The sequence below is a fragment of the Rhamphochromis longiceps genome, linkage group LG14, assembly GCF_057381845.1.
Source record: "Rhamphochromis longiceps isolate RC_006_pf linkage group LG14, R_longiceps_female_GT1.1, whole genome shotgun sequence".
Classification (NCBI taxonomy): domain Eukaryota; kingdom Metazoa; phylum Chordata; class Actinopteri; order Cichliformes; family Cichlidae; genus Rhamphochromis; species Rhamphochromis longiceps.
The window spans coordinates 18,822,590-18,847,137 of NC_140570.1; the positions used below are offsets into that span (position 1 = coordinate 18,822,590).

At 39.2% G+C, this 24,548-nt stretch overlaps 2 protein-coding genes across 4 annotated transcripts; one reads left to right on the forward strand and one right to left on the reverse strand.

Moving 5' to 3' along the window:
* Positions 1 to 1,611: 1,611 nt before the first annotated feature.
* LOC146653912 (uncharacterized) lies at positions 1,612 to 15,934 on the reverse strand. Of its 3 annotated transcripts, none has more exons than XM_085379531.1 (24): positions 15,777 to 15,934; positions 15,434 to 15,517; positions 15,237 to 15,322; positions 14,858 to 14,931; positions 14,136 to 14,224; positions 13,974 to 14,048; positions 13,761 to 13,854; positions 13,485 to 13,644; positions 13,161 to 13,297; positions 12,869 to 12,980; positions 12,226 to 12,343; positions 11,752 to 11,892; positions 11,357 to 11,470; positions 6,704 to 10,336; positions 6,298 to 6,507; positions 5,974 to 6,164; positions 5,204 to 5,341; positions 4,726 to 4,825; positions 4,095 to 4,293; positions 3,439 to 3,575; positions 2,705 to 2,998; positions 2,462 to 2,563; positions 2,060 to 2,377; positions 1,612 to 1,868 (listed from the first exon to the last, which is right to left on the reverse strand). In XM_085379531.1, exons 1-24 carry the CDS (start codon positions 15,867 to 15,869, stop codon positions 1,845 to 1,847), a joined length of 6,723 nt encoding a protein of 2,240 aa, XP_085235657.1. In that variant the 5' UTR covers positions 15,870 to 15,934; the 3' UTR covers positions 1,612 to 1,844. The 3 variants fall into 3 exon arrangements, with proteins under 3 accessions (XP_085235657.1, XP_085235655.1, XP_085235658.1); XM_085379529.1 differs by having other exon boundaries at positions 13,161 to 13,300; XM_085379532.1 differs by having other exon boundaries at positions 13,161 to 13,300; positions 15,434 to 15,483; positions 15,777 to 15,910.
* Positions 15,935 to 17,857: 1,923 nt separating this feature from the next.
* On the forward strand, positions 17,858 to 21,534 carry LOC146653913 (uncharacterized). Its single transcript, XM_085379534.1, has 10 exons — positions 17,858 to 17,970; positions 18,948 to 19,277; positions 19,453 to 19,551; positions 19,654 to 19,725; positions 20,276 to 20,374; positions 20,493 to 20,678; positions 20,776 to 20,823; positions 20,919 to 20,981; positions 21,092 to 21,121; positions 21,213 to 21,534. The coding sequence occupies exons 1-10, from the start codon at positions 17,898 to 17,900 to the stop codon at positions 21,269 to 21,271; spliced, it is 1,059 nt and encodes a 352-aa protein (XP_085235660.1). The 5' UTR covers positions 17,858 to 17,897; the 3' UTR covers positions 21,272 to 21,534.
* The last annotated feature ends 3,014 nt before the right edge of the window (positions 21,535 to 24,548 follow it).

Consider the following 24,548-nt stretch of genomic DNA (forward strand, 5'->3'; position numbering starts at 1 on the left):
GCGCGGCTGCCCCTCTGTTGGTCTTCCTTGGTCTCTTGTGTTCTGGGGGCCTCTGGATGTCTGGAGTTTTGATCTCCTCCATACCTGCTTCATACCCTGGAGGACGGGGCTGTGGCCCCCCCACACTCCCTAGCAGATCGTTACATGGAGAAACCTTTGGAATGCAAGCATGCTGATCCACACAGGTATGCACACAGGTGCACACATGGGTATTCACAGACGCGGACTACAGCTTTCTTGGCTGCTGCCTCAAAGCACATTGTGCGCTGTCTATCTTGCGTGATGCACAATATCGTTTATTATTTAGTATCTACTGATATCTACTGCTAGCTAGTTTATTGTGATGGTGCTGGGTTTTTTTTTTATTATGTTGCTCTTTGTTGTTTGCTTTCTCTTCTGTTTTTTTTCTCCATACAGGTGACCCAGGTGTTTTGTTTTTTTGTTTGTTTTTTTCTTTCTTCTCCCCCTTCTCACCGTCTCTTCTCCCCTTTGGTTTTCTCTCTCCCTCTCTTTCTTTCATTCTTTCTCCCTGTCCTATCCCCCAGTCATGTCTGTCCCTTATAAAAACAAAACACAATAAACACCATTTATGTCTCCAGAAAAAAAAAAAAGTTATGTGTGTTGCAGGTATCGGTCTAGTTATGCTGTTCTTCAGTTGGTTGCTGTCGATCTTCAGAGCCAAGTACCATGGATATCCATACAGCTTCCTGATGAGTTAGTGCTGATCAGCTCCTCCAGAGTCAGAGCAAGTATAAGTCAGAGGACAGACGTGCTGCAGGGTGCTGTCCACAGCATCTTTGATGAAAAACTGTTTGCCAAGCCATGATTTGTCCTCTGATCTGTTTAATAAAGTCAGTACATCATATACATACGGTGCCTTTTACAATATCACAAGTGGTTCCTTTACAACAACAGAGCTCTGATCGCTGCTGTGCAACATGAACAGTCGTGTACCAAAAGGTGTCTTCTTGGTCTGAACTTGGGCCAAATTGTTTGATTTGTGATTCATTTCTAACCTGCAGACTATGTTTTTGTCTTAAAGTGCAGACATGAGTCAGGGCTGTTTAGTTCTTGTTGCTGAGACCTCAGCAGACATTACAGTCTGTTGTTGCTGTGACTCTTAGGATCCAGCAGCAGTAATCTGTGTGCTATTTGTACTAAAAAGGTTTTGTTAAAACATCAGTTGAGACATATATGGATCTGCACTTAACGTTTCTTTTTTATGTACAAATGCTTCCCTCCTTTAGTAATACTCTGCTTGGTTTTTACTGAGTTTGTACACTTGTGTTGCAGTTAGGCAAACAGTCAACAGAGAGCATAGTTTTGATTTTAAACCCACATTTAAATTTAAATGTGATATTTGATTTATTTGCCGGAGTAACTGTTAAAGTTAGCTCTGTTTCTGGAACAGAACCGCTTCCTGTGTTTGGGGTTAACAAACTAAACCTGTTGTCGGCATCACGGCCCTCACATGTAAAATATGATCTGTAGAAAGAAAAGTTACTTTCATTACATGGCTCAGTAAAATCCCATAATCAGTAAAAAAACAAAACAATTTAGGCTTCTGTTCTGGCCATTTATGGCACCACCAGTGAAATGAAGAGCCTGAACTCCCAAATCATTGAGAAATTTATTTACAAAAAATCAAAATACAATTGCAGGTAAAAAAAAAAAAAAAATCAATTTCCTGAAATACCATTTAAAATCGATTAACTGAGAAACATGTACATATAATACAAAGATTAAGAAGCAAAACAAACATGGAAAAAGAATGATGAACTGTTAAAAACAAAGTCCCGATGAACTATTTGTGGGTGAACGGATGTGGGGGGCTTGACCAGTCATCAGACTTTCATCCTTCGCATCATCTGTAAGTTTGAAAGAAAAGAAAAAGACAAAGATTAAACCAAAACTCAGGAAAATGCATTTCAGCAACACTGCTACAAAACAAGATTTAATAACATCTGAATACAATAAAATGTTGTTGCACATGTCAGAAATAAAAACCACACCCTGTGCTGTTGTCCTTTCATAAACCACTGCAGTGTCAGATGTTTACCTTGCGAGCGCTGGCTGTCAATCCAGGAGACTTTGCAGATCTGCTGGCAGCTTGGGGAGATTTCCTCGATCCTTTCGTTACCACTTGAGGTGATTTAAAGTTTCCAGTTCTCCCAGCTTGTCTCACACCACCACGTGAACTCCCCGATGGCATTTTTTCCTGGTGCTTGCGTGCGCTTGTCTGAGCAGGCGACTTCTTCAAGCTGTCGCCTGGGGATTTACGTGCAGAGCTGCGCAGCTTGTTCAGATGTTTCTTCAGGTAGTTATTGCTTTTAGGGGTGTTTTCGATGGTAAACATCATTGACTGCCTCCGCTCAGCCTGAGAGTAATGCAAGTGAAACTTAGCAAAGCGCTCAAAAACAAAGTTTTGTCACAATTTTGTGTGAGCTAAAATTACACTCACTGGGCTGAGGGCAGCACGAAGAGTAGAGCTCGAAGGACCACTGCTCACGCTCCTGTTTTTCGGGGTGAGTGGACGAGGGAAGCAGCTGGCTTTCATCTTTTTCTTCAGGTTGAGATAAAAAGCAAACATAAAGTTACATTTTAAACATTTTTCTACTTATTTTGGATGACTATTCAATAACTATACAATATACTATCCACCAGTAATAGTATACCACAGTTTCCTGTTCATGGTTCAACCAACCTCAGGTGAAGTTTGGTGTAGGGACAATGTGGATGAAGGCTGCTTTGTGCCTTTTGGGCTCCTCAGCTGATAGGAGCTGGCGGTCCTTGAGGGTAGCTGGCCTGGCATCAAGGACAGACGGTCGGAGCGAGTGCCGGCAGCAGCACCCACCTGCCCCAACATGAGTGACTGTCGATGTGAGATGAGGGAATCCCGCAGCTGGCTTGGAACCATGGATGCTCGGCGGATTGTGTCTGACGGGTCACCTGTACGCAGCTCTTCGTCTGTAAAAACCAATGGACCGCTCCTTCCAGTCTAGAAGAAGAAAGATTTTAGTGCATTCAGTATACAGACGTTTAATTAGGAACAAATGGTAAATGGCCTGCATTTGTATAGTGCTTTACTCAGTCCCTAAGGACCCCAAAGCGCTTTACACTACATTCAGTCATTCACCCACACACACATTCACACACTGGCGATGGAAAGCTACGTTGTAGCCACAGCTGCCCTGGGACGCACTGACAGAGGCGAGGCTGCCAGACACTGGCGCCACCGGGCCCTCTGACCACCACCAGTAGGCAAACATGGAGTTAGTATCTTGCCCAAGGATATTTGGATGCAGCCATGCAGCCAGGAGGCAGCCTGGGATCGAACCACCGACCCTTTGATTAGTAGCTGACCTGCTCTGCCACCTGAGCTACAGCCACCCAACACACTATTTGAGAAATTTGGCATCCAAGTTCTTTTCTTATCACCTCAGACTCAACAGGGTAGCTGCTTTTTAGGTGAGGCAGACAGGCCTTGTTCCTGGACTGGAGCTCCGCAATCCTCAGCCAGTCTTCAGGTCCACCATCAGGCTCGTTTTCTGCTCCAACGCAGAAGGTACTGGTGGCTGAAAAGAAACAGATGACGCAAAACAGTTACACATACACACAAATCTCAGGTTTTACAGTTGTTACTATGAACGTGCAGCTCCAATTTCAGCTTCCATCAAAAACAGTGATTCCCAAAGTGTGGGCCAGCGTACCCTTATGGGCCACAAAGGTACTGCAGGTGGGCCACATCAGTAACAGAAATTTAGCTTGAAATCACTCACAAATACAAGTTACATACTTATATAAATTTAGTTATATAAAAAGTGAATTATAACTAGTAAAGGGAGGTGGTTAGTTGAAATAATTTTAATTAAATAATCTTTACAATTGTAATAACTGCAATTATATTTCTTCCATAATCAAGCAGCCTGAATTGCTCCAACTATACAGTAATTTAATAATGTTATAACTGCATTATAAATAATGCTGTTTCTCTCTGAAGGCTTATTAGAATTACGATTTAAAACTTAAATGAAGTTCCATCACGATTCTGCAACTCTTTCCTTTCAGGAGGGAAAACTGATCCTTTTACTCACGCTGTACATGGATGGTGCTCCGTCTGTACCCTGGAAGCCCAATGAGTTGGTCGCTGGCAGAGCTGGTCCTTCTGGCGGGAGTGTCAAACAGCTCCATAGACACGGGCCGGGCAGAGTTTGCATTAGCGAGGTTTGGCTGGGAGCGAGCTGAAGCCAGGCTGTAGAAGGTCTCATCAGCTTCACCGCAGCCCGGGGTCTTCTACAGATCAGAAATCAACAGTCACAACTACAGTAATACTCGGATGGAAGTTTTGGGATATTTAGAAGGGGAAACGTTGGACCACTTAAATGTATTGTTAAGGTGCTGCGGTGAATTATTATGTGCTGCCAACAAGCAAGTGATGTACACAAAGATCTATTAGTCAACTAATCTTTTAGTATGATAGTTAAAACTTGAGACAGTGATTCCTTGTTAGAGAAAGGCATCATCAGAGAAATTTTAGAAACTGGTTAAATGAAACAATAACAATAATACTAGTAAACCTTCATCAGCATAGTGACTAAATTACATAAATAGTGAAGTTGAAACACCTGTAATTTAAAAAAAAATACAGAGAATATTAAAAATGAACCAATTTTATCAGTGTGTATTATTGTGAACATGCAGTAAGCGTGTGTGAGTTTCCTCCACCTTGGTCATAGTGATGTTTATAACCTGTGTGGTTCTGCGGCGTTTGACTGATGAAGTTGGATTTTTTTGGGTTGAATCCATAATTTCCTCTGCACCGGTCCTGAGAAAGAAAAGGAATTTGAAAATGAAAGATTTTGAAAGCAATTAAATCAGTATTGTTTCTAATACATGAAATACAATTTAGACACAATTATCTGTACAATTGTGTCCTATTCAGTTTTATACATTAAAATTACATTTAAGAACAAATGTTAAAGGGTCTGAATAATAAATTATTTTACTACAGTAACCAGGAAATAAAGTACTCACTCCTTAAAGGAGTAAAGAGTTGCAAAGTGTTTCGTAATCGCACAATATTAGGGGACAAGATATAATCACTGCTAATTCTTAAATTTTGTCTTGATAATAAAACACGTCTTGGTAAGATCACAACCAATCTAGAGCTAAAAATGTGTAAGGAGTATGACCACAAAAGCACCTCTTGACTTGTCTGGTGTTTATAGGAGTAAAGTACAAAGTTTCCAGTGACTCGGCCTTTAGACCCCGGCGTTTGGCTGCCAAGCGTTCTGAACTGCGAACAAGTGGTGTGCTGGATTCATCGGGCGCTGAGAGTTTTCTGAAAAAGTTTGTTTTAAAAAAAAGAAAGAAAACAGTGTGCATTAATCACTACCCCCACTAAATCTTTCCAAATCCAATATAACACTTTCACCTTCCACACAGTGAGTGTCTGCATGTATACAGTTGTTTTTGGGAGAACTACCACAAAGGTGATATTCAGAATTCTGGCAGGTGTTTGTGTGTCTAGTGGGACATATTGTGTTTTGTCAGTACTACAGTAGTCATGAAACATCACAGGTGTGTCGTTGGGATTGAAATGAAGTTTGAGGATGTGTGTAGGAACACAGAGTGGAGGCATGTCAGAATTTATGGGCCACAGCCCCTGAAACATGAATATCAATTTGTCATCCCATTTGGATTGTTTTCCATTTGTAATGCATTACTGCATCATCGTGTGAGTCATGTAATGCATTTTAGTCCAAGAACACACTGACTTCAGCTGGAGCCATCCTGTACAAGGTGGGCTTCAGTTATCTGTTACTCAAGTCACAGCTTTTAAAAGATTTTGCATCTCCTCTTCTTTAGAACACCAATCTTTTAACTTTGTTCTGTGCGTTTAATTTATTTTCCCGTCTGTTTGGTGAACAAGTCCTATAAAAAGATTCTGAGAAACCTTAACCCAACACTTACCTTGTGGAGTTTAGAGAGTCTTCCATACTGCTCTGGTCCAGGCTATCTGAGCTCATAGCTCTCTTCACCTGTGCTCTAGTGCAAACCCCCGAGTTTGAGTAAGGCACCTCAAAGAAACACGAGCTTGTTGCACTGCCTCCATTGGCATGAATCTTATTCTGTACTCTTAAATTCTGGTCAGCACGGGCAAGCTGAAAGTAAAGAAATTGTGACAGAACAGGTTAAAATGCTAAAAAAATAAAATAAAATTCAGGTGTGGTTTTAATTTCTTCTATGTTTCTGCTTATTGTGTTCAATCGTCATGCTTTAAACTGCAATACTAACCTGTGCCTCCAAGCTGGCCACCCTGTGTGAAAGTGTCTTCTCATTGGCTTGAGCCTTGTCCAAATCAAGCTGAAGTACTTTCTTTTCCATTATCATAGTGTGCATTTCATGCTCTTTAGCTTCAAGAGAAAGCTTGAGAGCATCCACTTCTTCTTGGCTTTTCTGGAGAAGCTGCTTCTTGCTGTTGTAATGATTTGCAGCCTTCTCCATCTGTGGTATTCAAAACACGTATCTTAATTTTCTAGTCCAGATCATTTATCTCACACACAAAAAAATTCTCATGAACAAAACAATTATATTAAGAGATAAGCAGAAATAAAAATGATTACATTCTCAAACAAATCCAAACAGATGTTCAGTCACAAGCAGTAAAATATATTTTGTAACAGTTTCTGGTCACACCAACCTGAGCCTTGTAGTGTTCAGCAGCCTCTGATTTAGTGGCAAGCTGTTCCTGCAGATCTCTCTTGATTAGCTCAATTTCTTCTGCTTTCTCTTGCTCTTTCAGCAATTTCTCATTCTCCATTTTCAGTATTTCCAGCTCTTGTTGCAGTACAGACTCAAGCTTCCGTGAGGCTACATTCTCCCTCTTTAGGGCCAGGTTGGCTTGGAGAAGTCTTTCCTTCTCAAAAACTATGGCTTCGTGATCTTTTTCTGCCTGGAGTATTCTAACCAAAAGCACCTGTTTTTCTTGGACAAGAGTATCCTTCTCTTTGAGTGTGGTAACCTGCATCTCCTGCACAGTCTCTTTCAACCTGATGTTAGTAACTTGTGTTGCTTCATGTTGTGTCAACTCTGCAGCTGCGGATGCAAGCTGTTGCTGAAGGAGGTTTATTTGCTGAGCAGACTCTTGCTGAGTTTCAACTAATTTCTGCTCTTTGGCCAGAAGCCTTTCCACCTCCTCCTTCAAATCCTGGATCTCATTTTGGAGAACATAGGTCTGTTTGGAGCTCTCCTGTTGTATCTCAGCCACAAGTTTCTCACTAGCTTCAGCTTCAGCTTTTGTTTTTTGTATCACGTTAGCTTGAGCAGTGACCTCCTCTCTGAGTGTGTTTATACTTTGGTCTTTATCAGCTCCAAGTGTCTTGACAACTGACAACTCTGCCTGAAGGACTTTAACCTTCTCCTCTGCCTTTGTGAGAGACTCTCTCATGTCACATACTTGGTTTTTCAGAGTTTCGATCTCTTGTTCTAGCATGTCAGAGTGGATTGAGCCCTCTTTTCTAAGTGTGACCAGTTGTTCTTCTTTGGCCTCGACCTGCTCTCTCAGCCGCTTTACCTCTTCTTCTGAGGTCATCATCATGTTTTGTAGAGAGTCCTTTTCCTGAGAAAACTCAAATTCCTTCTGTTTCAGCAGGTTTTCTTTAACCTGAGCCTGCTCTGTTGCAGTCTTCAGTGATTCATTCAAACACTGCACTTGACCCTGAAGACTTTGGATCTCATTCTGTAGAGCCTCTGACTCCATGTAGTTGTTGGTCTTCATCTCATCTACCTCAGCCTCTTTAGTCTGGATTTCCTGCTTCAGTCGATTCACTTCTGCTTCAAGAACTGAAATTTGCTTCCTAAGCTCTTCAATCTGCAAAGTGCTTTCCTCTTGCTGTTTGGCCATTACAGCTTCTCTGGCTTGAGCGTGCTCCTTGGCCATCTCAAGAGAATGGGTCATGCTCTTTATTTGGTTGTTCAGATCATCAAGCTCCTGCTGTAACAATTCAGAGCGTGTAGAGGCCTCAGTCTCTAGCAGAGCCATCTGTTCCTCTTTTGCCTGGACCTCATTTTTCATTCGCTTCATCTCTTCCTCAGAGGCAAACAGTTGTCGCTGCAACAGCTCTTTCTGGACGACGCTCTCCTGCTCCTGTTTTTCAAGTGCAACTAGCTGCTTTTGAAACTCGTCCTCTGCCTTTGTGAGAGACTCTCTCATAGTATTCACGTTGGATTTTAGAGTTTCGATCTCTTGTTCTAGCATGTCAGAGTGGATTGAGCCCTCTTTTCTAAGTGTGACCAGTTGTTCTTCTTTGGCCTCAACCTGCTCTCTCAGCCGCTTTACCTCTTCTTCTGAGGTCATCACCATATTTTGTAGAGAGTCCTTTTCCTGAGAAAACTCAAATTCCTTCTGTTTCAGCAGGTTTTCTTTAACCTGAGCCTGCTCTGTTGCAGTCTTCAGTGATTCATTCAAACACTGCACTTGACCCTGAAGACTTTGGATCTCATTCTGTAGAGCCTCTGACTCCATGTAGTTGTTGGTCTTCATCTCATCTACCTCAGCCTCTTTAGTCTGGATTTCCTGCTTCATTCTATTTACTTCTGCCTCAAGAACTGAAATGTGTTTCCCAAGCTCTTCACTCTGCAAAGTGCTTTCCTCTTGCTGTTTGGCCATTACAGCTTCTCTGGCTTGAGCGTGCTCCTTGGCCATCTCAAGAGAATGGGTCATGCTCTTTATTTGGTTGTTCAGATCATCAAGCTCTTGCTGCAACAATTCAGAGCGTGTAGAGGCCTCAGTCTCTAGCAGAGCCATCTGTTCCTCTTTTGCCTGGACCTCATTTTTCATTCGCTTCATCTCTTCCTCAGAGGCAAACAGTTGTCGCTGCAACAGCTCTTTCTGGACGACGCTCTCCTGCTCCTGTTTTTCAAGCACAACTAGCTGCTCTTGAAACTTCTCCTCTGCCTTTGTGAGAGACTCTCTCGTGTCACATACTTGGTTTTTCAGAGTTTCGATCTCTTGTTCTAGCATGTCAGAGTGGATTGAGCCCTCTTTTCTAAGTGTGACCAGTTGTTCTTCTTTGGCCTCGACCTGCTCTCTCAGCCGCTTTACCTCTTCTTCTGAGGTCATCATCATGTTTTGTAGAGAGTCCTTTTCCTGAGAAAACTCAAATTCCTTCTGTTTCAGCAGGTTTTCTTTAACCTGAGCCTGCTCTGTTGCAGTCTTCAGTGATTCATTCAAACACTGCACTTGACCCTGAAGACTTTGGATCTCATTCTGTAGAGCCTCTGACTCCATGTAGTTGTTGGTCTTCATCTCATCTACCTCAGCCTCTTTAGTCTGGATTTCCTGCTTCAGTCGATTCACTTCTGCTTCAAGAACTGAAATTTGCTTCCTAAGCTCTTCAATCTGCAAAGTGCTTTCCTCTTGCTGTTTGGCCATTACAGCTTCTCTGGCTTGAGCGTGCTCCTTGGCCATCTCAAGAGAATGGGTCATGCTCTTTATTTGGTTGTTCAGATCATCAAGCTCTTGCTGCAACAATTCAGAGCATGTAGAGGCCTCAGTCTCTAGCCGAGCCATCTGTTCTTCCTTAGCATGAATATCTGCATTTAGCCTCTTGATTTCTTCTCGAGATGCTGTCTTCTGCTTCTCGAGTGCTTCCATATGTTCAGCACTTTGTTGTTGAAGTAGCTCTATTTGTTGGACATTCTCTTGTGTGGTTTTATCTAGTAAGTCTTGCTTCATGTGAATTTCCTGCTCCGCCTGTTTGAGAGATGAACTAAGGTCTTCCACTTGAGCTGTTAAGATCTGGATTTTGTCACTGAGAGTTTCTTGCACATTAGACTTCTCAAGAAGTAACTTGGCAAGCTCTTCTTCTTTGGCTTGAATTTCATCTTTGTTTTTGTTAGTTTCATGTGTAAGAATGTCAACTTCATCTTTGAGACTGTTAATTTGTTGCTCTTTAACAGCCAACAGAGAAGTAGCAGCAGCTAACTTTGTCTCAAGATCGTTCACCTTTTCTTCAGTCTGATGAAGAAGATCTTCCTTTGCTTGCTTAATTTCCTGTAGTTTTTTAATTTCTTGTTCACAAGCAGCAATATGCTGTTGTAGCCTGTCTGTCTGCTCATTTTTTTGCTCCTCAACCTGCTCAAGCTGAAGCTTAAGGACTCTGATCTCTTCTTGAAGAACTCCCCTCTGCTCATGTATCTCCTTAATTTCTTGGTGGCATTCCTCCAGTTGCTGAGTTTTAGCATGAATCTCCAGCTCAGCCTTTTTCAGGGAGAAATGTGTAGTCTCTAGCTCATTCTTCAAACCCCTGATTTCAGTCTCCAACATTTCTCTCTGGCAATTTAAGAAGAACCAACAATTATAATCAATGAAGTAGAAAATAAAATTTCCAAACTTAAACTGAAAATAGGGCTGCTCAATTAATCGAATTTTAATCACGATTACGATCTGGGCTTTCAACGATCATTAAAAATGACTGAGCACACCTCTCTGCATTTCGAACACGTGTCAGAGCAGCGGTCCACAACCTTTTTTGCGCCACGGACCGGTTTATGCCCGACAATATTTTCATGGACCGGCCTTTAAGGTGTCGCGTATAAATACAACAAAATAAAACTAGTACCAGTACCGAAAAAAAGAAAATTTATTCATACCACACGTGAAAAGACCAAGGAAAACCGAGTAAATGATAAAAATGATAACAAAATAATGCTGAAAAACGATAAAAACCCTGAAAACTATACATTTCACACCTGAGCCTCAACTCTCGCGGCCCGGTACCAAACGACTCGGACCGGTACCGGTTCGGGGACCGCTGATTAAGAGGACCCGAGGGATGCTCAGAAAGCTCAGCAGAAGTTATTTGGAGAGGAGAGTGACTGCCGTTGGTTGAAAAGAGTGGTAAAAAAACTTCAGTGGTGTGGAAACATTATGGATTGGCGGAGTCAGACGTGGATCAAGTAGACACAGTGTGTAAACTTTGCTACAGTGTCGTAGCTGCACCACAGAGCAACACTGCAAAGTTCACTAAACATAGATGTTTACATTTTTCATTTATTTTTTATATTGCAAACATTTGCACTGTTATCAGTATTTTCACACTATTTTATATTATTTTTTGACAATCTTTAAAGTCATTATTCAACACATTGTTATTGTTAAATAAATATCGTCAAATAATCGAGATCTCAATTTCAGTGAAAATAATCGTGATTATCATTTTTGCCATAATCGAGCAGCCCTAACTGAAAATAAACAATTCAAGATGTTTATCGCTTACCATAATATTTTATAAATTTTTTATATTTTCAATTAAGTTTGCTTTTAAAATTGTTAGCTTTTACATATAATTACCTCTACTATGGGTCCCATATTTTCCCCAACTTCATCCTTACTGGCCTTGCTTATTTCATCCTCCAAACAGGAAATCTTTCCTTGAAGGATTTGAATTTGTTCTGTAAGGAGTTCCTGAGAAATGAGAAAGGGAGCAGCTTACAGTAAATTAATTTGTATAAAACCCAACATTTAATGAGAGCAATGGAGAAATAAGATTACTTACAGTCAACACAAAACTAATATAACTACTCTTCTTTATTTATAATAAAATAGGCAGACATGAGCATTTAAATGTGCTTTTCTTCTGAGTCTTCAACAGACATGATGTTTCCTATTCATTGTCCTTTTTGCATTCAGATTTCTCTGAATGACACAGGAATGCATGTTAAACAATATCTCTTGTGAATCTATACCTTTTGAGCAGTTGCTTGGTTGAGCTCAGACTGTAGATTGTTTCTTTTGTTTCTCCACTCCTCCTGAGCGGACGCTTGACTTTCCGTCAGTCTACCAACTTCTGTCTCAAAGGCGGCAAGCTGTGAGCACACAGCTCTCACCTGAGAAAATTTTTAAAAATTAAAAAGGTTTTTCAAATCCATGTTTTGATCTCAAAACTGACACAAAAAACTCCTCAATACTTTAAAAGGTTTCTACTAGTGAAACACTCTCCAGAAACATGAAATGCACATGACCTTTACTGAATCCTGTCATAAGTGAGAATTCACTATCACAGATTTGCCTCAAAAGGTTTGGAAGCCGTAACAGCAGACACGTTCATTAGATCTTTAGTGTAATTAAGAGACCCTCAAGAAAAAAAACAAAACAAAACAAACAACAACTTAAAAACAAACAAACAAACAAAAAAAACAGAATATTTTGCATGTTATTACCTGAGAAGAAAGCACACCGTTTTCATCTGCAAGCTCATCCACTTTGCGCTCCATGAGTGAAGTGTTTGTCTTGAGGTCTTTATTTTGCTTCAGCATCTCATTAAGACGCTTTTGTAAGCTGGAAAATAAATAAATAAATAAAAAATTTACTTTAAAACACTTCTGTACAAAGGTCTTGAAGTACAGACTATTAGTCTGTTGTACAGAATTTAGTCTGTTGTTAGGGGGTTGCTAGGCAACATGATGACAAAATATTGTGTAACTTTTGTGGATAGAAATTAGATGTTATGGTTGTGATATTAAAATGATGATTTTATAGGTAGGGATGGGAATCGAAACCCGGTTCTTGTTGAGAACCAGTTCCCACTGTTTCAATTAACTGGAAGCCTAGGCTGTGAATCTCTTAAGATCTCACTGTTGGGTTTGTAAGGCCATGTTACTCCTAAATTTCTATCTTGTTCAAAGAGAAGATATAAAACAAAGTTATAAGCTAATCGACCTGTGTGTTCTTCTTTTTTAAAAACAAGAATCGATAAAGAATCAAGTTGTTAAACAGAATCGAAAAAGGAATCGGAATCGTGAAAATCTCATCAATTCCCATCCCTAGTTATAGGTTCATAAATCACTGTTCTTGGGTACTTACTCATCGTTCTTGATCTCAAGCTCATTAATTTGTTCTTTGGTAACATGCTCCTGATCACCTTGTTCTTCCTTTAGTTTATCCAGGCGGTACTGCAACTGGTTAATGCGAGACTCTGGGAAAGAGAGAGAAAGAAAACCAAAGCACGAAGCAAAGTCTACTGAAAACATGACAAGTATAAAAAGCTTAAATGAAAATGCAGACAATCTTAGACAAATATGAGTGGTGCTTTAACAAGAATTTTGCCATTTCTCAAGTCTAACAAAATGCAAACCATACATTCAACAGATAGTACCTCTTTGTTCAATGAGCGCAATCTTGCTGGCCAGCTCCCTCTCCAAACTATCTCGGTAGTCTCGCTCCTTGATCATCTGTCGCTGCATTTTCCTCAGCTGAAATTTCGGTGTGTTCATTACATCCTCCAGAGGAGAACTGCTGTGTGAATTAAGCAGATCAGAAAGGTAAAGATTTTCAACGAAATGATGACAACCTGTGGATTTTCATCATGTATATTATAAGATAATGTAATACAAGGAAGATTGGATTAACATAATCCATAAAACTGAATAAAAATGAATATTGCAACATAACCTGAAAATATTTAAGTCATATCTGGTACCTGACTGAAGAAGAAGCCACAGTTTCTATGTCCACAAATTTAATTCTACTGGTTCGGTGGAAGAAAGGAGACTCATCACCCAAGAAGGAAGAGATGCTTGACATGTTGGTACCAGAGGTGGCTGCTGATTGCTCAAATATTTCTTGAGAGAAAGTCAAATCTGAGACAAATATTGCACAATAGAGTCAAGCCAATTAGTTAGTTTGTTTTGATAAAAACTTCTTATTACAGTCTACCTCGGAGGGGAAAAACAAAAGTGACATATTTGCGACTTACGTTTTCCTCTCAGATGAGCGTCAAGTTCCTCGCTCAAATAAACACAACCCTCACTCTCCATCACAAAGGAACTAGTTAGGTGTGCTAGTTCCCGCTAGCAGAGTGGGAATAAATAAATACACACAGAATTAAAATAATAGCACCAAGCAACTCATGAGAAATGAGATGAGATGTATAAGTGTGACCACAATACACCAGCAGCTCCCAGCTTACCTCCACATCGCAGTCCAACATGTTCAGAGTGCAGTGGTCATTCATCATATCATGGTATACAAGCAACAAAAGCACCTAGTGATGTTGCAATAAAAAAGTATGATAAGTGTTTTCTTTGGGCCTTTGAAAAGAAAAATGAAAAACAAAGAGGAAGTTTTTTACCTTTGAAATTTCAGCTGTTAGGCTGATGCCATCTCTAATGTGGTCCCAACGCAGAGAAGAGCTCTTGCTTGCATTAAATCTGCAGTCCCCTAAACAACAAAACACACACATGCTCAGGTCAGTAATATATTTATCTCCCATTATAATAAAAATGGTACCAGTGAGGAAGTTTTACAGTGAGGCTCAGGAAGAAAAGCCAATGATCTTTAAACATGAAGGTCAGTTGCTCACATACTGAAGCGTCCTTGTGCAAGACACTAAACCCCAAACTAACACTTATCCACTAGAGTTAATGTGTGTTATATGAATGAGTGGATTTGGCTTGTAGGCTAAAACACGCCCTGTAACAGTAGAAAAGTGTTAAATAAGTAGCAGTCCATCTACCAGGACACAATCTGGATCCCACCCAGGAATGCAGGGTGTGTCCAAAGGTGCAAAATATCTGTTATTTAAGGGAGAGAAAACAATGTGTTTAAAGTAAGGATGAGCTCCAAGTTCCTACATTAACACTTTCTGAAATACAAAGCCGTTTAAGCCCAATCAGACCATGAAATCCCCTTTGATCATATGTACTTCAGTCATTGGTTTGGAACAACATAAGCCTCAATAAGCTAAAGTGCTGTGATTCACCAGCTGGAGCCTTTATTACATATATCTTGTATTAATATCACACTCGTACAAAAAGACACTCTTTTAAGAAGTCTCTCCAGAAAGAAACTCACTTTCTAGAAACTCTGCAATGACTCTGAACCGATCCTCATTTGCATCATTTAGACAGGGGATGGGCTGCTTTTTCCTAAAATGACAAAGAAAAAGAAGAAAAATATAATAAAATAAATGTCTGTGAAGGTTCTCAGTCATCCAGGTCATCGTAGTCAAAGGAGCTTGCAAAGAAAAGCGTCTGGACTTCTTAAGTTACTTGAAGACTTTTCACCTCTCATCCGAGAAGCTTCCGAGAAGCTTCTCGGATGAGAGGTGCAAGGAAGTAGGAGCTCTATATTTTCCAAAAAGCAAACAACCAACACGTTTAACACCCTGTCAGTCGCTGACACTCCCTGTTTACACAAGCTAAACATTACACCGCATTGCCAGCATACTTACAGCATATAAACAAGTCTAAGTAAGATCACTCCGTCCTGCAAGTCATCGATGGTCAGCTCTGAGTCACAGAGTTTTAAACTGTTCACCTATAAAATTATAGTTTGGAGAGAAAAAAACAAAACAAAAAAGGGTGATTAAAACTTTAAACATTAGTGCAATCATTTCACCGTAATGTCCACTAACATAACTCAACTTACCCAGGAAAGTAAAGACTTTACAGCCAAGTTCATCTCCATCTTGGCTGACCCTTTATTCAAAAAAAGGGATTTGCACTCAGGAAACTATAAAACAAAAAGCTATGTTAAATACTTGCAAGCTATCCAATTAGCACCGATTAACATTGTTGCACGACATTTTTTTTAACTACTACTACTACTTAACAAGTACCTGACAATAATATCTACACTATGTTTCAGCAAAGTTATTTTGACCATAATGTTTTAAAACACCAGCTGCCGACCTACTGTTGCGCCGAAATAGAGCTGCCAAAGGGTTCAGTAACGTCTATTAAGTCGAACGGTAGTAAAAATCGTGACTCACCTTAAAGGTTAGCAATTCTTGCCACTTGTACAGCAGTAGTTTATAGTGTAACTTATTAGTGTCTGAAGATACGCCTGCCTGTCTACAGAACATAGAGTTACTGGTAGAAAATAAACAGTCCCATGTGAACTACCACCAAATTCAAAAAGAGACGAAGAAAATTGAACCAGCCAATCCGTTTACACGTATACTCGCGTCTGAAAAATAGGCAAAGTTGATTGGTTTACAAAGCGGAAGTTGTGCTCGATCATGTCCGGGCAACACAGGCACTGCGGAAAAGTTAAATAAATAAATTACATCCTATCTCATTTTTAAACACTTTATTTGACCTCCATGTCAAGTGATATGAGTTACGGAAAACGGCGAAGGAGAATTTGTAAGGGCGTAAGAGAACTGCGGCGTTCGTTCGGCGTCTCATGTTGATGACGTTTGCCAAGGTGAAACTACAATCTTCCGAGGAAGGACTACAAGCGCAGCTGTCAAAACGAATTGATGACTTTTGTTTTGGGTCACTATTGTTTAAACGTGGAAAACCCAGTGAAACATAGATCCTTACAATGGATGGAATAGAAAATAAATATATACACTCAGTGGACACTTTATTGGGTACACTTTGCTAGTTCTGGGTGGAACTACAGAAATACTTAAATGCTACCTGGCAGAAATTTAATTAGATACTGGAGTACTGGCCCAACTTTTATGTCTTGAATTAATTACATTCTCCATTTTGTAGACAAATTATGACTTGTAGAATAGCTGAGAGCCTGCAGGTGGCAGGCTAAACTATGAATACAATGTACACATGACATTTTCTTTAAATGAGAGATTCGGCACAAGCTTTTACAGTAAACAGCCAGTGGGAGGTGAAAAAACACATTTCTCAGCACTATAGCTATATACTATACTATTTAGTTACTTATGGTTTTAAACTACACCGTTTGACATTTTATTTTATTTTTTAATCTATTAGCTATTATATATTTTTATATCTTTTGGTATTATGTCCAGAGGTACCAAAGAAGTTCAAATGTTTGATAAAAGGGCCTGAAATCCAACTTTTCCTGTGATGAAAGTGACTGTTTTTATGTTAAGGTCGGACTCCTGTGGGACTTATTTCAGTCAAAAACTAAGGACAGCTGCCAGTGACAGCTAAAGGAAACACACATGGCTTCAGCTGGTTAACCTATGACCTGATAGATGAAGTCCCTTTATTTTGGAATTGTGAATCTGTTGTTTGCCAGCTCTTTAAATTCATATAGACTGATATTTCATACCACACAGTGACAGAAAAACACCTTAGACATATTTAAATATAATCCTAACCCATGAATTCTCAAAACAGAATCAGCAAAATTAGAATTGAGGTGGCACTGAACCTTGACTGACTTGGAAACTTTCCCAACCTTGTGAAACCTTAAACCATGACAAAACACTGCAGAGGCGTGGATTTGAGTGACAGAGGCAGTGACCTTTATTTACTTACAGTTTACCAAACCACACCAAGTATTAATGTACATTTAAACAATTCTACAAAAGCAACCAACAAAATGTGAACTTACACAATGTTATACCATGATAGTTATATTAAAGTATACTCTATAATAGATTAATATTAGAACTTTTATATGAAAATTTAAATCTGATGTACAGCATGGCCCATCTCAGAGTCTTTGTCTATTGCTGAGTAACTGAAATTTTGATTAACCAATTCACTTAAAACACAACACTCGGATCTTATGTTGATTAAAAGAAAACCTGCATGTGACATTGCACATGACAATGATCACTTCATATATTTATCTTTCTTTGTGTCTCGTACTCCGGAAACATCAACATCATTTCCACAGGAAGTGGTCTGAAGCAGACTTTTGCATCAGGTCCTTTCTGCTGTCTGTCAAAAGTACATTATCACTGTTTGAAAGATATTTTTTTTAGTCATTTGGTTTCATTTGGGGTTTTTTCATGACTGCTGCTCAGTTAAAATAATGATTGCGTTAATCTGGCTGCAGTTAATATAAAGAATTTCTTCAAAGAAGTGAAACTGGTGGTCTTGTGGTTTTGTTCCGTGATGCTTGAACAGGTTAATATATCATCGTCAGGGTGCTGCTCACACTGTACAAGATGGTGATGAAGATGCACGTTGCCAGGTGGACTCTCCTTTTTGCCCTGTGCTTCACTTGTGTTTCTTCAAATGGTAAGTTTTTTGTTTTTTTAAGAAATCTTAAAATATAATGTTAAAAATGTAAAAAAATAATAACCAGTTTTAATGTAATGTTTAGAAAATATATGTCTACATAAGTCTGTCAGGTTTTCTTCCAATTCTCTCTTTTTTTTTCTTTTTCTTTTCTTTTTGTAAATATTTGACTCTACTGAGTGAAGAGCTCAGAATCTGGCCAATGAAAAGTACACTTAATGTATTTAGACCGTTAAACTATCACTTAACTATCATGTTAGGGTAAAATCTTCTATAAACTATCTTAGAGCAAGCTGGTTAAAACCAGTTGCAAAACTGGGACATGACATTGGATTTTTTTAAAAAAGAGACATCTACAGAGTTAAATTAAATAATAAACTTGGTCTGAATGACCAGTGAGGGATTCCAACCAGACCTCAGTGCGGAGGTGGGACAATGTGTTTTTTTCTGACAGTGACACATGGCAACTTGTGTTTATTGCAGAAAAGGTGAACTCTATGTCATGCAAAGGTATTTGCAGAGCAAATTCACAAAATAATAATATTATTAAATATTATTAAAACTATTCTGAAAACGAAACAAGGTAAACTTTCAGCGATCTAAAGTCTACCAGCAACCTCTTTTCTAAAGATGAAGTGATCTTAAGATCACTCATAACACCTGAAGAAAACACAAAGGAAATGTTCAACTTTGGCTTAAACTTAACTAAACTGTTGTTTATCTGCATTTTAAAGAGTATATCTGCTTGATTTTTAACTTTATTTTAACATTTGCATAAAAGATCTTTTTCTCCTTGATATAGTAACACAGGGTCATTTTTTACCTGTTTGTGGGTGGGCCATATAAGATTGTTAATGGTTTTAAAAATGATGATTAAGGTTATCACTTATACATTATTAGTCTTTGTCACAATCCACATCCTTTAAGGGAGTGACCTAAACTTTCTATTTTGTTTCATTTTTCCCTTTATGATGAAGACTCCTGTGAACATTTAGGAGAAATCGGTGAAGAGCACAGACTGAAGGTTCCACTTGGTTCATCTGTGCTTCTACCATGCAACATTCAAACAAGCAAGTTCAAATGGGTGACGTGGAACTACAGTGGCTCAGGGCAATTGCTCAATCTCTCATCTGAAGGGCACGTTACATTCCTGGACCCCAGAAATGGCCGAGTGAAAGTCTTTCCAAACCAGGGCTCAGAGGGGAACTACTCTATCAGAATTGATGATCTTGAAAAGGCTGACATAGGATTTTACCACTGTATACAGGAGGAGGGAAAATGTGTTCTAGTGGTGCTGGATGAAATAGGTAAGTGGATTTTTACTTGTAGATTTTAAGTTTATTCAATATTAAGCAGCGGCCTGTACTGTTTCTTCTGTCCTTGGATGACAAATGTCAAGACCCAGCACACACGAAAAGGACAAATAAATAAGTTTCTGTTTCCTGTGATATAGATCTTGTTAAACCGCAACTCTTCATGCAGGTACAAAAATCCCATGGCTGGTGATATACATCTGTGCTGGTGTGACTGCTCTATTTCTGCTGGGTACTGGTGGCTACTACACTTACAAAAAATGCAAAGGTGAGAATTGTTCTGTCTGAAATTTAAAGTCAAAGCTGAGTGTTTTAGTGATTGTTTAGGAGGCTCATTGTATATTGAACTCACTTTTTGATTCTGATGTAGATATCCGTAACAACAAAAGCAACAGCAAAGTAGAGAAGAGTACGGTCATTCCCAGTAGTGCAGCTGCTCCGGGTAAGCAACAATTTCAACTCTGTGTCACTCCAGTAATGTTCATTTGTTCGATGTAAACTAGAAGACATTTGAAATTTGTATTCACAGAGAATAACGTTTGCTTTAAAATCATTTAACTACTTTCTTACTGTTTAAAATTGTATGACAGATGCATAAAATACATATACAAGTATCACTTTCATGGCTATCCATTATGTTTAATGTTCATGTGAATTTGCATTATAATATCAACAATATACATAACACACTATACAGAGGTAAAACTACAAAACATGTCTTTATCTATCAAATCATAGACTGTGTACTACCTTTCAGCTGTTCATTTATAGTTTTACAAAATAATTTGATGTTTTTAATCAATATCATTAAGTAACTGTTAGGTCAATTGTTAACCAACGTACTTTAAAGGTGCTATTTCAACCATTTATTCACTCTTTGACAGTTAATTGCATATTTAATTCATCCCTTTTTTGTTTGTGAAGCTGTCTTCATGTTTAGCAGAACCAAACAGAAGAGCTCTTTCAGTTACTCTGCTAATGTTTCACTGCAGGTCCCAGTGCCCCACCCGTGACAACAATCAACATACCAGTAGGTGTGCATGTACATGTACCACAGGCAGTAAGACCCTACACTCATGATCTTGTTTATGGTGAGTTTACTCATCTTTTTCTTCTCTTCCTCACTATTAAACAAACATTTTGAAGTCATTGTATATCAACTGAAAAATGAAAAAAAAAAGTTCAGTATATAATGTTCTCAAACAATAGAAAATGATGACCAGTTCCCAACCAGTGCTGACCCCACCAGAAGTAATCCACACGGAGCTGTGCAGTATCTGGACAGGACCCAGCCTCAACAGTCTGGTCAAAGCAGCGGTGGAATTTATCCAAATTTGGATCAGTTTCGCTTTGAAAGGGTGGAAAGTCAGAGAACCAAACATAGATTTCATTTAGGTGCTTAGAAAAAGTCAATATGCTTACTGCAGTTTGCATTGTTGGTGACTTCTAAATTGTAACAGTGTGAAGTAACCATCTTCTCTTACCCCATTAGAGCTTTTCAGCAGATTACGGCCACCAAGTTTCAGTCAGCATTATTACGGTAGAATGAGCAATTCTAGTCATCTTTTATTTTTATAATGATGCTATCATCATTTCAGTTCTGTCTGATTTTGACTCATCCATTTTATTTCACAGTAAACCAACATGATCTCCGCAAGCAACACGTCAAGTCGAAGCAGGTGGAGAATCAAAAGAGAGGTAGTTAGTGTTCGCTGAGTTTTCTCCAAATGATCAGAATTATTTGTCACTGTTGGAGAATAAGCACAAAACACTGACTTCTGTTCTTTCCTCACCTGTTTCTTTACCAGCAGGCCGCGAGAAGAAGAAAAACAAAGACAGTGAGTGCTGACTTCATCTGTGGGCATGTTAGAGATGGAATAATACTGTGCACTGAACTGCTCTCCCGATTTTCCACTCTTTCCCTCTCAGACTGTGAATACAAAAACCCGATTTACAACATGAGCACCGAACAGCTCAGCCAGCTGTAGAGAATGAAGGGCACGAATGAAGGAGTTTAAATCTCATTTGAGAATGAGGGCTACGAATTCTTTTCTATTTTACTCCTTTAAGGTGATCCATGTCTTTTGTATTTGTTTGTACTGTAAGTGCGCTGCATTCCACTATTCTCTTGAATGCTGTTAGAATAAAGTTCATCAGTGTCTTCACATATAAACTGATTGCATGATGAATATACTAAAAATGTCTTCTATTGATATGTTTACCACTATGTACAGAGTTGTGTGACTGTAGAGATGTGTGCTGTTTAAACTTACAGATTGTTGTATTGAGCCTGTGTGTATGACATTGAAATAAGACTTTCTAAAAAATAAAAACTGTTTTATTGCCTTTCTATTATTTTAAAGAGAAAAATTCAAGATGTTTTTTCTTAGAAACAAAATCCCCCGCCCCCCCACACACACGCACGCAGTGACTGTAACTTTAACAAGTTGGGGGGAAACCCATCTTGAAAAACTGATAACACCAGAGGGTGACCACACGATGCTCATGTTGTGTGGGCAGACACCTCACTGTCTACTGGCTGCATCAGTTTGCAGATCACTTTCTGATCTGCTGGGTTGCTTTTACCCTCCTGGTGGGAGAGGTGGCAATTAAAGCTAACAACAACCAGCGGCGCCCTCGCACTCAGACTCAGCAACCACGAGTGAAGACCAAGTTTATTCTGGTGACATTTACTTTCTTTTCACTGCCTATTCTGAAATGTGAAACCCTGGCTGTTTCAAACTATTTAGAAACACTGCGAAAATCAAAAAGGCCACTTTGATTTGCTGTGAGGAGTTCATGTCTCTCTATATATCAAAGATTAAATTCACAGATCTTTTTAATGGCCATTTACGTTTACGGTAAGTCATGCGCTGTCAATATATGTACAGGTATGTAGCTTTCAAAGTGCGTGGAGCTTTGAAATGTTTGTTGTTTCTGTGCTTCTATTTCTATTGATTCACACTCAGATGACCACAGCGGATATTACCAAGTCACTGCTATAGCAAAGCAGCGCCACTACTTCCTGCAAGAAAGTAACAGCTTGGTTATCTTAACAGTTGCATCCTGGGGATGTTTTGTGAGAAAGAAAAGTAAGATAAACCCATTGTGTATTCTTCTAAAAGGACTTTTATTTTCAAAACTTTTCTTTAACTCAACACAAATATAACACAAATATAACCATTTTCATTGAAGCACGTGCCAGCAGTGGCAGAGTTGAGTCAGAAAAGTGTTGAGTCTTTGCCTCTAATCTGTGAAAGGAAGATGAAAGGTAATGCACAGAAATATCACAATATATTTTAGTTTCTGTTTATCAAATAATTCAAGCATGTTTTCCACAGAAGTGTCATCAAAGCAGTTTCTCTGCAGCAAAGATGGCTTCAACATTACCATACACAAGCATGCAACAATGCTCCCTCTGAATCTGGATACAGTCTGGATTCACTCTGACCAAAATCCCAACTGTAAACCCAAGAAAAGATGAGCTGATGCCATCACTTTCATCTTTCTGTTCAGTGACTGTGGCACTCGGTCTATGGTAACCATCAGCCTTTAGAATATAAATAATGTTATATATTTACAGTGTGAGTTATTGCATGTAAATTAAGTACTGCACAGTGGACGATGACACACTTCACACTTTTTTTTAAAGATAGTTGTCACTCATTCTAGTTTCCTTTTCCTTTTGTCTCACTGTGCAGTGCAGCTTTGCACTAACTCAAATGACTCAACTAGGCATCAGGGTTCAGCAAAAAAAAAGTCAGAGCGCCCACTTAAACTGAGGAGCAAAGGAACAAGAACTGAACTGAGAATTGCCAAAAGTCAAAGTTTCATTCCTATTTTTGTTTTAAAAAATATTTTTTGTATTTGTTAATATGATTAAAATGTGGTGGGTCTTACTCAGACATGTTTATCTGCAGATTTCTCATATAGGTCTTTCTATTCCCATTTTTACCATCCAATAGTAGCTGAGCGTGGCCAGCCCGTGTATGTGGAGCTGTTTGTAGTCAAACGTGAGGACAGGGACTTTGTTCTGCTGCCGGAGGACAGCTGGGCTACACCGACTGAGGACTCAGATGGCCAACAAAGATGGAAACTGCTGCTAGTGACAGCCACAAAACAGTTATGCTGCAAGTTTCCAATACAGAACTAGGATAATCCTCCATTCACAAGTGGTTTGTGGTTAGACTTTTCTCTTTTGTGAAATCCCCAACAGCTGAAAACCTGGTATGTTAAAGAGAATTTGTAGAGAATTTGTATCATTTTATCGCTGAGCTTTGCTACAGTACCTTTTCTCCTACAGGTGCATTTCTACTGAAATGTAGAGATCTCTAAGGGGCCAGGGAGCCTGCAGCCTTGCAGTAGTGGGAAATCGACTTTTAAACTGTTCATCTTTTGTCTTATAAATCTAAAAATAACACTGATCCCACACATTAACATGTAACACTGTGAACAAAAGATTGTTTTTCTTTGTTTTGGGGGAGTGCATAAATCAGGAAGACCTCCTGGATCACTATATGACAATCAAATCAACCAAGAACTGTACAATTTGTAATGGATATTAAATTGTACCTTGGCTCCCAAAAGACGTTTTCCTTATAATATTTGATCACATATTTAATTCTATAATCCTCCAGTCACTGCACAGCTTTATTGTCACTTTGGGTTGTTTGTGTCAGCAGCAGGGCTGGACTGCGACAAAAAATCAGCCTGGGCATTTTGACTAAAAACCAGCGTACTAGGTAATATAGGAAAAGCCATAAAGCCTTTAAATGAACAAAAACGCTTTTGTGACAGTGGTGTACACTGTCCTGTTGGTATATATGTATGATTTCTATATATTTTGCATCAGATGACCACTTTGATTGTAAGATTCTGATAATTATTTATTAAAAGCTAGACATTCTAAATGAGAATAAGAAAGAACTATTTCTTTGTGCCCCCCTTTCCCTGTTAATGCCCTACCTGACCCAAGGCAAACCTTTAGACCCGTCCCAGTACAGTTACCAGCTGTCAGCAACTGTCAGAAACGGTTCGTAACTTCCCTTCAACTCATTCGTCACCTAAAAGGTAAACCTGTTTCTCCATCACCTGTTCAGCTCTCATTCAGTAAGGACATCTCCCGTTTTCATCTTCATATTTCCCTCTCACCAGATATCCAAACCGATATATGCCCTGTATGCCCGATGGTCAGTCCAGCTGTGGTCAACAGGTTGTCTGTTCAGATGCACGCAAGGAGCAGATGCAGATGTTGTGTGAACAGCA